The following is a 13,298-nucleotide window of genomic DNA, read 5'->3' on the forward strand; positions in this document are numbered from 1 at the left end:
GTACAACAAGATTACGTTGATGTGAACACTATTTTTAAATACTCCTACTTCTTTCTGTTTTTCTCAAATTCATTTTTTTTGCTATGAAGTTTCTTTGCCTTTTTTGGTTTATACAATTTCAGCCTTTTTATTTATACAACAGTAGCAGTTTGGTTTTCGGTAATGTCAACTTCATAACGACAGAGCACAGGCGACGCGAGCAAGGCAAGTTTCGGCCTTTGTGGTTTGTTTAATTTTCATGGTGTATTTTAGGATTTTTTCTTCAAATTGTGGAAGTATTTGTTGTGAAGTTTTGTGGTAATTGTAATGCTTGTAGTAATAGATGGACATTAAACCCCATAAGCCTCCATAATCTATTTATTTGCATCGCTGCCATAAGTGAGACGTTTCTTTTATGGCAAGATGGTAATAAATAGTTAAAATGAAGAGAAAATAATACAGAAGAAAGTCGTATCTACAGTAGGGTTGAAACTACGGTTGAAAAGAAACGCCTCACTTATAATGGGACGGGGGGAGTATGTGTTATCTCGTCCGATCCTACAATTATCATTTCTAGATCGGCCATTTTCGTGTTTCTGACTCTAAAAATAAGATAAACTTGAATAGCAAAACACAAAAGTCATGCAATATCAACTCTCAAGTCATTTATTAAGTATTTACACATAAATTCCTTATTTTATTTCCTCTAGGCTCTATCCACATTCTGCACGACTCCTTACTTCTCAAACAGAATCTGACCTTGTTGAGTATATGAACACGTACAAGAAAAACAATATGTAAAGAAAAAAGGAAGAAAACTTTTAGAGCTAATAACACTCTTGGATTTCACCTCCTTTAGCTACTTGGGCAACATTATTTCAAAGGAAGTATCATTTGCTTGTTACAGAGATGCAAGTATTTTATACGTTGAATACAGTAATAAAAGTAGAATTCTAGACTCATTTGAATCACCTATCATTATGTGGCAAAATTTTAATCTGCCTTTCGTTTTCGAAAGACTTGTGTCGTGCAAGAGGCCCCTTCAAGAGAGGGCAGATGTTCATATTCCAATTACAAGTCAATATCATAATAATTAGGAGAAATTTTAGACTTTCTAACTTAACCACGTACATCTTCATCTGGAAGCTTCCTAAAGTTAAGTATATCGAGTATTAATTAAGGTTGAGATTGTGACCGACATTTCCTGCTAAATTTTGACACGAGGAGCTTACATTAACACATTATTGTTGCAACTTGCAAAATTAATTATGTGACTATAGTTTATTAGTAGTATGTTGGTAAATGGTAAGTGTTTTTTGCATCTACGATCGAATTGTTCCTCAACCACTTCTAAATGGGAAGGGTAGGTCTGGTCAGCCATGGAGACCCCAAAAAATTGAAGGCTTCGACATGTCATTTTATACACACATATATAGTTTGTTTATATATACAAAGACAAGAAGTTTAATACTACTACTATAGCCTAACATACACGTCTGAATTAGCTCTGTTATATGAGAAGTATATGGTTCGTATCCTCTTCTTTGTGTTTCATCGATAAACAATTAGGACAAAGACCTAAATAATAACCTACCTAAATCAACTAATTGAAAAATAAAATCATATTCAAATTAAATTAATTACATTTTGAAAATCAATTAAATTGATATGCAGATATAATTTGATTTATAAATTAATAATCTAATTAAATTTGTATACAAATTCAATTTGTGTACTAATTATATTTGGTTAACTAATATATTATGTTCACCGGTATTCACATAGACCAACTTACCTATTCAACTATTGGTTCAAGTTCAACTGGGATTGTGATTACAGTAAGTCAGACAATATTACCTACTTATATGCATTATAAAGTGATTTAAAGGTGCACTCCCCTTGCGATCTTGGATGGCAGATATTTCTCCGACAAGAATGTGAGCGACTGTGCTGATAATGCTTCTATCTCGAATTTGACTCCTCTATCCAGCAGTAACTGGAGTTCAGACCTAAACAGGATTTTGTCAAATACTATATCAGTTTTTCATTGTTATTCAAATAACAGTCAACAGTCAAAGTGAGCATGTATAATTCACAATATAACCTCCAGTGTGGGACTTCTCGTTCCATGTAACACCGACATAATACAGCTTCAGCCTTTTTCTTATCTGCCAAGTTGCCAAGTCATTCCACAATTTAGTTAACCTTATCGTCTTTCATTCAAAGGAAAAGTTATTTTTCATCTCACCTTCTGCTGTCAAATTTAGCAGGCATTGCTGAGGGAGTTGATAATTCTCAGTGTCTGATGGAAAAGCTCCAAGCCAACGAATCTCAGGGAGGCGCAGATACTTGGCGTCATAAGCCATTTGCTTCAAGACATCAAAATAGATAATGATAGTATAAGCTTATGAAGCTAATTGAAGGACAAACACCGTACAAGTAGTTGAAACATAGCTCAATCATCATAATTGCAACAGTGGATCAAGAATGGAAAATCTTACCATAGAACCAAACCTGTAGGTAACTAAGATATCAATACCATATGGGTCACAATCCACCAAACAATACACCGGCAGATGCAGAGTTCCAACGAGGAGATTCAAAAATCTGAACTAAGAAAAGGTATTATGTGCTGAAAGAAAAAATGTTGCAAACTAACACAAACAAATAAGTTATTGTTTACCTCCTTGTGGGAATATCAGGGTATCCTCTACCCTGTAATGAAAATGTTTATTAGACACCATTCTAGTAAATGTCAAACTAACAAAGACAAATAAATTACTCATACAGTGATAACTATGGCACGATTTTTTGTACAGAATTGATCATTTGCCAACCTCTGGAAAACTGCACAATAAAGTGAAGGGTGAAATGGTATTTTTTCTGTTTAAGAATATGCACAATTTAAGGAGGTTATATGAGGAAATGGTATAGAAGAAGGTCACACCTGATTCTTTCTCCACAATTAAGATATAGTCTGCCAAACTGATTATATCTAGTAAAAGAATCGAAGAAATTACAACCTTTTAACAAACAAATGTTGTAAGATTTCCATATTGTATCTAAATATCGTAATACTCCAGTTAAAAAACTCATCTCGTCACTTTCAGTTAGTATATAGATTCAACTTCATAATCAAAAGAACAGAAGCACTTTAAGTTCGATTTTGAAGAACTGTTGTATATTCAGTAAGGAGCTTCATATGAAGTAATTGCTACCTTCCACGTCTTCCACTTGGACAGGAATATGGTAAGTCTGCAGGACGAAGTTTGATAGTATTACATTGTTGAAGTAGTATATAGTACCATCTCAGTTTCACTTTCTTTATTATACCTTGTTAGGACTGCCAATGCAATCAAATTTTCTCCCGGCCTCAGAAAATCTCAACCAACCCATTACCAATCTGAAAAATAATCCAGAACATATCTAAATACTTCAAATAAAGAACAAAAAGAAAAAACTAACCAGATACAGGCATCTAACTAACTCTAATGAACAACGTATACTGCCAAGGGGGCAATGCCGGGAGTTTTGTTAGCATTGACAAATCCATATGGGCAGTTTTGAAAGGGAAAAAAAAAGGCAAAGCTAATTCAATTCCATGAAGGGAAAAAGCTGGTATATTAGCAGTATTCTGTTTAAGACAGATATTCAGATTTGGTTGCTAATGACATAACTTGAGCAACTGGAATCGTATATCTAAACGATATAGTAATCTGAGAGACACACATTAACCTCAAGCTCTGTTATATTAATGTGCATTTGCTACCTACCCGTTTCCAACAGATACCTGCAATGGAAGATATAGAGGAAATAATCATAAGTCTGAAGCCCATTTTATAGCATTTAACTGGGGCATCTGAATATTAAGATAACTACTTTCAAATTATTAATACTCCTGGGAATAAAGCAAAGGATATTTCCCCTGCCCAAAAACAAATACCCCTTCATAGACAATGTACTGGTTAGACGTCACATAACCATATCTACCGATCCAATCTCATAAACAAAAGACTAAGCATATCATACTTATCACTTATGGAATTGCAAACTTTTTACTGGAGTCAGATAAGTCTGTAGATGTATATCGCATACTGACAAGAGTGGCGTGCATACATGTACTGGTTCGTATGGAAAAGTCTGTAAACAGAGATAGTTCAGTCAGAAAATATACCACATTCAAGTTGTGCCGACTGCAGTGCAAAAGAATGCAAATGTCGTTTATTGCCCGGTCAACAACAGATTGTTCTGTTTAACAGTAAAAGGAGAATTAGAAGAGTCCTTAAAAGGATATGAAAAAGGTCTATCAGAAAATTCCTGATTTGGAACACATCCCCAGTATATCATATGCCTTGATACTTTCTGGTAGTTTTGCAGTTCGAACTACAAGCTTAATTTTCAGTTCCTCTTATCAGTATCATACCATCTAGTATGAATTATGAAAACTACTGCAATAGAACGAATAAAGTGGCATCTTCAGGTGAAGAGATTGATGGTTAATTTACCTTTAAAAGCTGAAGGGTGCATGTAATATATATCTCTTTTTGAACAATGCTTGTTTTCTTGAAGAAGTTGCTGAACTATTAGCAATACCCGGAGCAATAAATCTGAAACCAGAACATAAAATTTTCTTTAAATTGTAAAATAATTCGAACACCACACATGAAGATTTTGGATAGCTAACTTCATTCAAGTTCAATTAAACTCTAATTTGAAATGTTTCACTCACCCAACCTGCGTACTTGACTTTCTCGCTGTAGCACGAGAATTTCCTTTCTGTTTGGCAAGTAATAGCTGCAACAGCTACATATATGCAACAAAAACAAATCAAAGTTAGCTAAATAGAAAATCTCCACCAGTTTATCATCTCAAATTACTTGCGCTCTGCCGTAACAAAATTCTAGTAACATACATATTCGATACTCACTGCCATCGAAAAAAATGCAAAATCCAGAAAAATAAAATCGTCCTATTCAAACTCTCAGAAAACAATGTACAATCAGCTGACCAGTTTCCAGAAACATCGGCGCAATAAGAAGTGAATTGATCGATTCGTAAAATCGGCGATCGACCACCACATATATCTTCAACAATTGATCGCGTGAGCTCTGCAGTTTTTGCGATTAGGTTACCAATTACAATAACTGATGATGATGATGATGATGATGAGCACGTGCAACAAAATAAAAAAGAAGTGAGATTATACCCCTAATTTGTTTGAGCAAGTCGAATCGATTGTGGCACAAGTGTCTTCCCGCCATTTTTACAGAGTCGTCTCTTCCACCATGCGAAAATATCAAATTGTGATTTTATAGTTTTTAACTGAAAAATACTCCTCATCTAAAACTTTGAATAAACCCTCTATCTTCTCTTCCTAAATTTAGTCCTAAATTTTGAATTATAGTGCATTTTTATACTTGTACGGAGTATAAATCAAATAATAGTAGTTCGTTGTGATTTTGAGATATGTTTGTTATGATTATTTTCATTATTTTATAGATCCATATTAGTAGTATTTACTATTCCATTGAGTAAGGTGATATTATTTTAAGATAAAATAATACTGAAATATATTTTAAAATTGAGTTGTGAATTTATTTTAGTTATAAATGGTTAGACTATGAGTCAATGACTAATCATTCCATGATTATCCATTTAGAATTGAGTTGGGTGATAAATCTTATGAACCAAACATACTAGTAGTAATTTAATTTCAGGATATAATCTTGCAAATCGAGCAAACCCAAGATGACACTTAAAATTCCAATTTTGAACTTTCAATTTATAACTTGTTGAGAATTCAGAAAACAATCTGGTGATTATATTTTAAATTTCACACACATATAGATATATGTCCTTAAAAAAAATCAATAATGGGTTTTTTAAATGTCACACATAGATTTCCTTATAAGTATGGGTATAGATTTGCAAAAGGAAATGGAAATAAGTAGTATAGAATTTTCCTTAAAATGAGAGACGTTGACCCTTCATGATTCATGATAGGATTAACGTACTGTATAATACTCCCTCCGTCCCCCATTAGCAGTCACAGTTTGATCGGGCACGGATTTTAAGAAATGTAAAGAAAAGTTGGTTGAAAAAGTTAGTGGAATGTGAAGCCCACTTTTTTATATTGGTTTTATAATAAAATGTGAGTGAAGTGAGTTAGTGGAATATGAGATCTACTACCATTTATGGTAAAAATGAAGTGTGACTCTTAATTGGGGACAGACCGAAATGGAAAAGTGTGACTCTTAATCGGGGATGGAGGGAGTATCTTTTTTTATGATTTTTTCAAATCTTATTATAAACTTTAATCCAAAACCGCATATGAAGGGGATATATATCAACAAGATTTACACCTTTTACCATTCAGACCTTTTACCATTCAGAATAAAATCAGAAGAATAGCTTATCATTTATTGATAGATGAAGATCATTGAGTCAGATTGTCGGATGATAAACAAAACTGGCCCTTCTGAACTCAGAAGAAGCAAAAGACTGATAGAGAAAGATTTAAGGGAAAAACGGTTGAAGACGGATTTTATGACAAAACTACCGCAAGAGAAGACTATAGAGATCTTGGCAAGGCTCTCAATTAAAAACATTATTAGGTGTAAGTGCGTCTGTAAATCATGGCGCAATATCATAGGAGGGGACAGTTTTGCGACGTCTTATACTCTAAACTCACGCCTAGTTTGCGCTCATCGAGACAATGGGTTCACAATCTGCCGTGACCATTGGACACCACTTTTTTGGCTCGGCTTGCCTCATGCTCATTATCCTGTTATAATTGATTCAACTAATGGTTTGCTTTTGTTGGGGGATGGATGTGTTAATACTCTATTCATATGCAACCCAATGGCTCGTGAATATGCAGAGCTTCCTCCTCTGCCCGCACATAGTTGCTTTTTTTGGATTTGGAGTGGGAAATTTAACGGCAAAATATAAGATTTTATGTGCTGATCAATTTAGTTCGCATCGTCTATACACTCTAGGAGAAGAAGAAGGATTGTGGAGAAGCATCACAGCACCACCATGCATTACACTGCCTCGTGATTATGTTGCATCGTTGAAAGGTTTGGTTGGATATGATTTTCAAAGAAATCTTCGTATTTGTTGTTTGGACAACCTTAGACTGTCTTGTGATTATGCTGTATTTTTTAGCGGAAGTCTTCATTGGTTGGAATATGATTTCGAGAAAAATTTATGTGTTTGTTGCTTTGACCTTGACACCGAGCAATTTACCGGTTTTTCTCTACCGGATTATGGAGGCGGAAAATATAGCAATTATCGACTATTTATACCCTCTCTATAGTCTACTGTCTCCCCATAGTTTTGGAGTAAAGATACAAATAAAACGACCCAAAACATGAGCCCGGAATCATGGATGAACAAGGATAAAGACCTCAATTCTGAGAATGTAAAGGTCACATTAAAAACAAATATGAGTAGTATATCAGGCTCGAGCTGTTGGAAAAAATGGATCTTGAAAGCACTAGACAAGCATATGTGCCTATTAAGCTTCCATAGCCACCTTCTTCTCTGCCTTTTCCTTCTTTTTCGTTGGAGGAGGAGGCAGAGGCATAGTATTTTCTTGCTTCTCGATCCCTTGTATATCCGTTATCCTTAGTTTAGTTAATTCCTAAAGCATGAGACAAGTTACAGATAGGACAGCACTACATCTTCCATGGGGATGATAATTGGTTAAGAAATAGGAACATGTAAATGTATATTCTCATCTCAATTACCTGGCGATGACCTTTTGTTCGTCTGTAATTCTTTCTTCTCTTTTTCTTGAATATGATCACCTTTGCGTCTAGCGCCTGCATACCAAAAAATAAAAATCCTTACATAAAATTGAAACAATAATTTATCTGTTGTTAAATGACCATCTCATTGTTATCATATATGGTCATATTATTCCTATTCGTAACTTCAATAAGAAGTTGTCACAATGATCAAATGCCTAGAATAGCAACCAGCTTGATGCTTTTCTAAATTGTTTAAAATTATTAGGAACGGAAATAGAAAGCACAACAATTCTTTGCTAGTGCTAGTTCACCTAGTTGCCACCTTTTTAGTCCCCTGCGACTTAGAATCACAAATCCCTTATCTTGGAAAATAAGAAGAGTGGTGTAAAGGGGGTGAAGTTTGTGTTCTCTTAGTTATATGCCTAACTCCAGAGATATGACAGCCAAATATAGCCATACATTCCTAATGTCACCAAAAGAAAGTCGTAGACATAAGACACACGGCCCTTGTATAAACTGTAACTGAAGATAGTATAAACTAGAAACAAGTTACAACTTACGTGTTCCTCAACAACAGCATGAACAGCTGCTTCAGGCAAAATTGGCCTACCGATGATTGTCTGTGTTTGTGAACCTAGCATAAGAACCTTATTGAGGACCAACTGCATGAAATGAGAATACAAAGCTTAGAGATTAAATTAGTCCAACATCATTTGCATAACTAGAACCATTCAACATAAAAACAGAACTGCTGGACTGATTTGTATTCCTAATGACTGGATTCGTAATGAGTAATGATGTTCGGTGTTTACTTTATGGGATAGGATATATGGATAAAACATATGATTTCAGCATTTGAAGGATTAGATGATAAAAAAAAAGTCCAAGATGAGTTAATCCACCAAAAATTGTTAAATAACAGATAGTATCATTTTGGTTTACGAGGAACGAAATCACTAAGGAACATGGTTTCCAAGCACCTACATTGTATAGGTTTACTTGGACAGATGTTTGGGGGCTTCATCAGCCTCATCCGAACCGTGATAAAGTAGATAACGCAATAGCCTAATGGCAATACAGATTAATCTGATAAAATTTAAACACACATCCAAGATTTATAAGCAATCCTTGTTAAAAGATTCATAGCTTCTCCCCATGAAAAATTGTAAACCTAGCTGAATTTGTTGTTCATGAGTATAATCAAGCAAACAGAGGAAAATTAAATTCCTAGCAATACAAAACCAGCCAAATAGCTACAGTCATCAATAGAATATCTAACAAAATGATTGACCTTATCATTGATGTCGCAGTGCTTCAACCTCTCTGTGTATATGGTATCCCCATTGCTCACCTTGAATTGATGCGATCCAATCTAAACATCAAAATTGAAACGAAGAAACATTAAAAATTCATTCAATCACTCAATTTACCACACTTCCCTATCAGAATCAAATCCACAAACATGTCCGACATTTTCACCTGAACAACTGCGAACACGGGCTCATACAATTTGAAAACCCTATCTGATTTCTGGAGCGGGCCAAGGACCGTGTACCCTATCTCATTGGCTTCTTTCTCTTTTTCTTCAGCAGACAAATTAGCGCTGTTTTCTTCATTTTCACTGTAATCCTCTCCTTCTTCTCCACTTTCGTAATCATCCTCTACGTCATCGTCGCTGTCAGTGTGCCTGGAGCAAAAGCTCCGCGCGGGCACTGCGGCGCGTTGGTAGGCGTTAAATATGTTGGCGAAAATGTAGCTTGGGGGAGTGGCGGCGAGCGTTTGGTTGAGAGCGGGGGCGGTGTAAGGCGCTAGGCTTTCTGAGATTGGGGTTAGGGTTGTGATGGATTGGAGACAACGAGTTAGGGTTTGAAAGCAACGGCGATTCGCCATTGATGCCTGCTCCCAATTTCCTTACGTTCTTTGTTCTCTGTAAAAAAACTTAAAATTACTCTGTGTGAATGAAATGTTTGGGACAAAATTATTACTCACTTCTCGTGGTAAAATTTTGGGTTTTAATTTTCATGACAATAAATTTATACTCTCTCCGTCCCAAATAATTCGTCCCAATGTTCTATTTCAGGCCGTCCCATATAATTTGTCCCACTTTATTTTTACCATTTTTTGTAATAGACCTCATATTTAACTAACTCATTCCTACTCACATTTTATTATAAAATTAGTATTTTAAAAGTATGACCCACATCCCACCAACTTTTTCAACTCACTCTCCATTAGATTTCTTAAAACCCGTGCCGGGTCAAACTGTTCCAAATTATCTGAGACGGAAGGAGTAACATTGTTTAATATGAACTTTTATGGAATATACTAACAATCACATAAATTTTTAAATTTTGGTAAGTAATCCATACTGTATATAAAATAAAGCAAAATTCAATTTGGTATGGATTTAAGGCCATGCAAAAATAACAGGAGAGGATCCTCTACTCTGCTTCAAAACATATCAGAAAATGCTGTCGTGCAAAACGGCAGAAATCTAATCAATCTTCCTATTTCTGTTTTCTTTCGTAGTTATATTTATCATTCATATTAAATATTATGGAGTATTAGTTGTATAGTCATCATTCTTCATGTATAATAATTAACTCAAATATATGACATCTTTTTCATTATTTTCGTAGTTAATTTTAGTTATCATTCTTGAAATAAAATAATTAGCTCAAAAATATATTTTATTTACTGTACATTTTTTCTTTCTAGTACTAGTATATTATATAATAATGATGATTTCATTCATATTTAATAATTTAATGCTGATGATTTTGTCTCACGACAGATAATATAAGAATATGAAAAACAAGAATAAAATATTGAAAAAAAACAGAAAGAGGGAGATTGATTAGATTTCTGCCGTTTTGTTCCTAAATCTCTGCGTTTTGCACCACAGCATTTTGTGCTACGTTTTAAAGCACGGTAGGGGGATCCTCCCCCAAAAATAACACGGTCATGCTGTAAATAAATCATCATGTCGCTAGATTCATTTCATTTTATCTCAATACAGCTAAAATTGAATACCGTCCCATCTTACTCAAAGTAACACGTTCTTCTTTATTAGTTATAACATTCTAATTTACATAAATGAAAATATTACTCCGCATTATCTTACTTCATATCTTGTTAATTAACTAAAAAAGACTAGATACAAAATTCATATCAAATTGAAAATGTTCTACTTAGAATAAGATGGAGGAATATACATGTTCAACAAACTCTATACAATTTCCTAAACAATTTTCTATTTCAACAAATTCCCTATGAAGAGAAGCGATGATTTTTTTCTTAATTAATTAACCTACTTCAATCTTTCACTTGCCCACGTATTTGACTGAGCTGCGATAAATTTGAAATTTTATTAGAGCATCCCATCGATGCTCGTCGAATGAGCAACAGTCGTGCCGACGGCGTAGCGAGTATCGTGCTTGTCGTTGTGCTCTTGCCGGCGGCATGGACATGCTCTTGCCAACGAGCACTGCCGTGCCGAAGAGCACACTGACGCGGCGCCCTGCGATTACCAATGGCACACAGTATATTATTAAAAAAATATAGTAGAATCTTTACAATTAAAAAAATAAAAAAAATATAATTTTAATAAATAGTTCGTAGCTCGATGAGCCATTGGGTTAATTCAAAACCTGAGCATTTAGGGTTAGGATTTTAAAATTTTATCCCAATAAAATTTCAGCCCGATTAGCTCACAACCTGAGTAGGATTGGCCCTAATCCGCTAGGCTGGCCCAATTGACATCCCTATTGAGTGTCATAGTGTCATAATGACACATAAGCTTGCTAGATCTTCAATTGATTTCAATTCGGCGTATGTTTGGGACAAACCTCCAGCTCATGTGGCTGACTTTTTCATTTATTGTACGTTTGTCGTGATCAACAAAAGTTTTTTTTTTTCTAATTTTAAAAAGACAAATTAATGAATACATTTTTTCATTTATTGCATGTTTGTCATGATTATAGTCATTTACTCACGTCCGAGTGTCATAGCGTGCAATGACACATAGGCTTGCTATATCTTCAAGGGACTTTAGTTCGCCGTATGTTTGGGACAAACCTCCGGCTCATGAGGAGGAATTTATTGTACGTTTGTTGTGATCAATAAATGTATTTTCACTTTTTCTAAAAGGACAAATTAATGGATACATTTTGCTAACATAAATACATCAAGAAGACTCACGGACGAGTGTCATAGCATTGTAATGACACATAAGCTTGCTAGATCATCAAGGGACTATAATCCGATGTATGTTTGGGATAAACCTCGTGCTCATATGGAGGACTTTTTCATTTATTGTTCGTTTGGCGTAATCAATAAATGTATACTTTTACTTTTTTTAATAAAACAAAACACAATTACGCATTTTTTCTAATATAAGTATAGCAAGAAGACAATACTCACCATGAGTGTCACAGCGCCGCAATGACACATAAGCTTGCTAGATCTTCAATGGACTTTAATTCGACGTACATTTGGGGTAAACCAAAGGCTCACGTGGATAAAATTTTCAATTATTGTACGTTCGTCGTGATTAAATATGTTTACTTTTATTTTTTAAAATAAGACAAATTAATGGATACAATATTCTAACATACTAATATATCAAGAAGACAATACTCACGAGCGGGTGTTATAACACCGTAATGACACATAAGCTTGCTAGGTCTTCAAGGGACTTTAATTCAACCAACATTTGGGAAAAACTTCAGGCTCATGTGGACGACTTTTTCATTCATTGTACGATTTGTAGTGATCAATAAATGTCTATTTTTTTCTTTTTAGAAAGGAAAAAAAAAACAAATTCATGAAAATATTTTTTTCTAACATAAATATACCAAGAAGACCATACTCACAGGATGTCATAGCGCCATAATGACACATAAGCTTGATAGATCTTCGAGGGACTTTAATTTGACATACGTTTGGGATAAATCTCCGGCTCATATGGAGGATTTTTTTCATTTATTTTACGTTTATCGTGATCAATAAAAGTCTTTTTTTCTCCTAAAAAAAGACAATTTTATAGATGTACTATATTTTAATATGAATATATCAAGAAAACGAATTTATAGACAAATTCTATTGAGTCTTATGTTTATTACTTTGCATTCCTTATTACAATAAAAGTTCCAGAACCTACTAAAATATTGCAATATAATCATCAATGGCGCATAATATCATCTTTCCTTTGATTATGCTAAAATTTATTACTATTATTATTATAAGTTTATTGCATCACTATCGGATGACGTTGATACTTTTCCTCCTTGCTTTGTATAAACTATGCCGCATATATGTGTTTTTTTACGAGCATAAACATTTCTTTGAGTGAAACACATTTAACACACTTATAATTATTTAAAAGAATGCATTTGATAATTAAGTCCTTATATTAAAATAATAATTAGAACTATAATATTTTTAACAAAAATATACTAGGGCTACCGAACACTGAGCTGGATTTTACCAAAAATAAATAAAAAATGAATCTACTCGTTAAAACAACATTTTTATATCAATTTAACCTCAAAAGGCTTGATGCCG

The 13,298-nt window shown here is 34.2% G+C and overlaps 2 protein-coding genes across 2 annotated transcripts; both read right to left on the reverse strand.

Annotated features, from left to right (window-relative positions):
- Nucleotides 1-1,706: 1,706 nt before the first annotated feature.
- Nucleotides 1,707-5,331, reverse strand: ATSPO11-1 (Spo11/DNA topoisomerase VI, subunit A protein). Its single transcript, XM_048120866.2, has 15 exons — nucleotides 5,186-5,331; nucleotides 4,988-5,087; nucleotides 4,709-4,782; nucleotides 4,485-4,586; nucleotides 4,154-4,227; nucleotides 3,753-3,769; nucleotides 3,313-3,382; nucleotides 3,198-3,234; nucleotides 2,927-2,974; nucleotides 2,768-2,826; nucleotides 2,663-2,694; nucleotides 2,481-2,586; nucleotides 2,228-2,348; nucleotides 2,084-2,147; nucleotides 1,707-1,988 (listed from the first exon to the last, which is right to left on the reverse strand). The coding sequence occupies exons 1-15, from the start codon at nucleotides 5,238-5,240 to the stop codon at nucleotides 1,862-1,864; spliced, it is 1,086 nt and encodes a 361-aa protein (XP_047976823.1). The 5' UTR covers nucleotides 5,241-5,331; the 3' UTR covers nucleotides 1,707-1,861.
- A 1,930-nt stretch (nucleotides 5,332-7,261) lies between these two features.
- Nucleotides 7,262-9,685, reverse strand: LOC125223737 (large ribosomal subunit protein bL21m-like). Its single transcript, XM_048127017.2, has 5 exons — nucleotides 9,213-9,685; nucleotides 9,025-9,105; nucleotides 8,294-8,395; nucleotides 7,731-7,805; nucleotides 7,262-7,624 (listed from the first exon to the last, which is right to left on the reverse strand). Exons 1-5 carry the CDS (start codon nucleotides 9,621-9,623, stop codon nucleotides 7,499-7,501), a joined length of 795 nt encoding a protein of 264 aa, XP_047982974.1. The 5' UTR covers nucleotides 9,624-9,685; the 3' UTR covers nucleotides 7,262-7,498.
- Between the last annotated feature and the right edge of the window lie 3,613 nt (nucleotides 9,686-13,298).

The sequence above is a fragment of the Salvia hispanica genome, chromosome 1, assembly GCF_029641045.1.
Source record: "Salvia hispanica isolate PSC_SH4W2 chromosome 1, Shi_PSC_v1, whole genome shotgun sequence".
NCBI classification, from domain to species: domain Eukaryota; kingdom Viridiplantae; phylum Streptophyta; class Magnoliopsida; order Lamiales; family Lamiaceae; genus Salvia; species Salvia hispanica.

Bases quoted from the DNA above. Each gene is read 5' to 3' on its own strand.
- ATSPO11-1 (XM_048120866.2), bottom strand. From the start codon at position 5,240: ATGGCGGGAAGACACTTGTGCCACAATCGATTCGACTTGCTCAAACAA. The intron at 2,827-2,926 runs GTGTGACCTTCT...TTTATTGTGCAG, and splicing joins AATTGTGGAGAAAGAATCAG to TTTTCCAGAGGTTGGCAAAT. The intron at 1,989-2,083 runs GTTATATTGTGA...AATCCTGTTTAG, and splicing joins CGAGAAGTCCCACACTGGAG to GTCTGAACTCCAGTTACTGC.
- LOC125223737 (XM_048127017.2), bottom strand. From the start codon at position 9,623: ATGGCGAATCGCCGTTGCTTTCAAACCCTAACTCGTTGTCTCCAATCC. The intron at 7,806-8,293 runs GTAAGTTGTAAC...TTTGGTATGCAG, and splicing joins ATGCTGTTGTTGAGGAACAC to GCGCTAGACGCAAAGGTGAT. The intron at 7,625-7,730 runs GTAATTGAGATG...CTCATGCTTTAG, and splicing joins GAACAAAAGGTCATCGCCAG to GAATTAACTAAACTAAGGAT.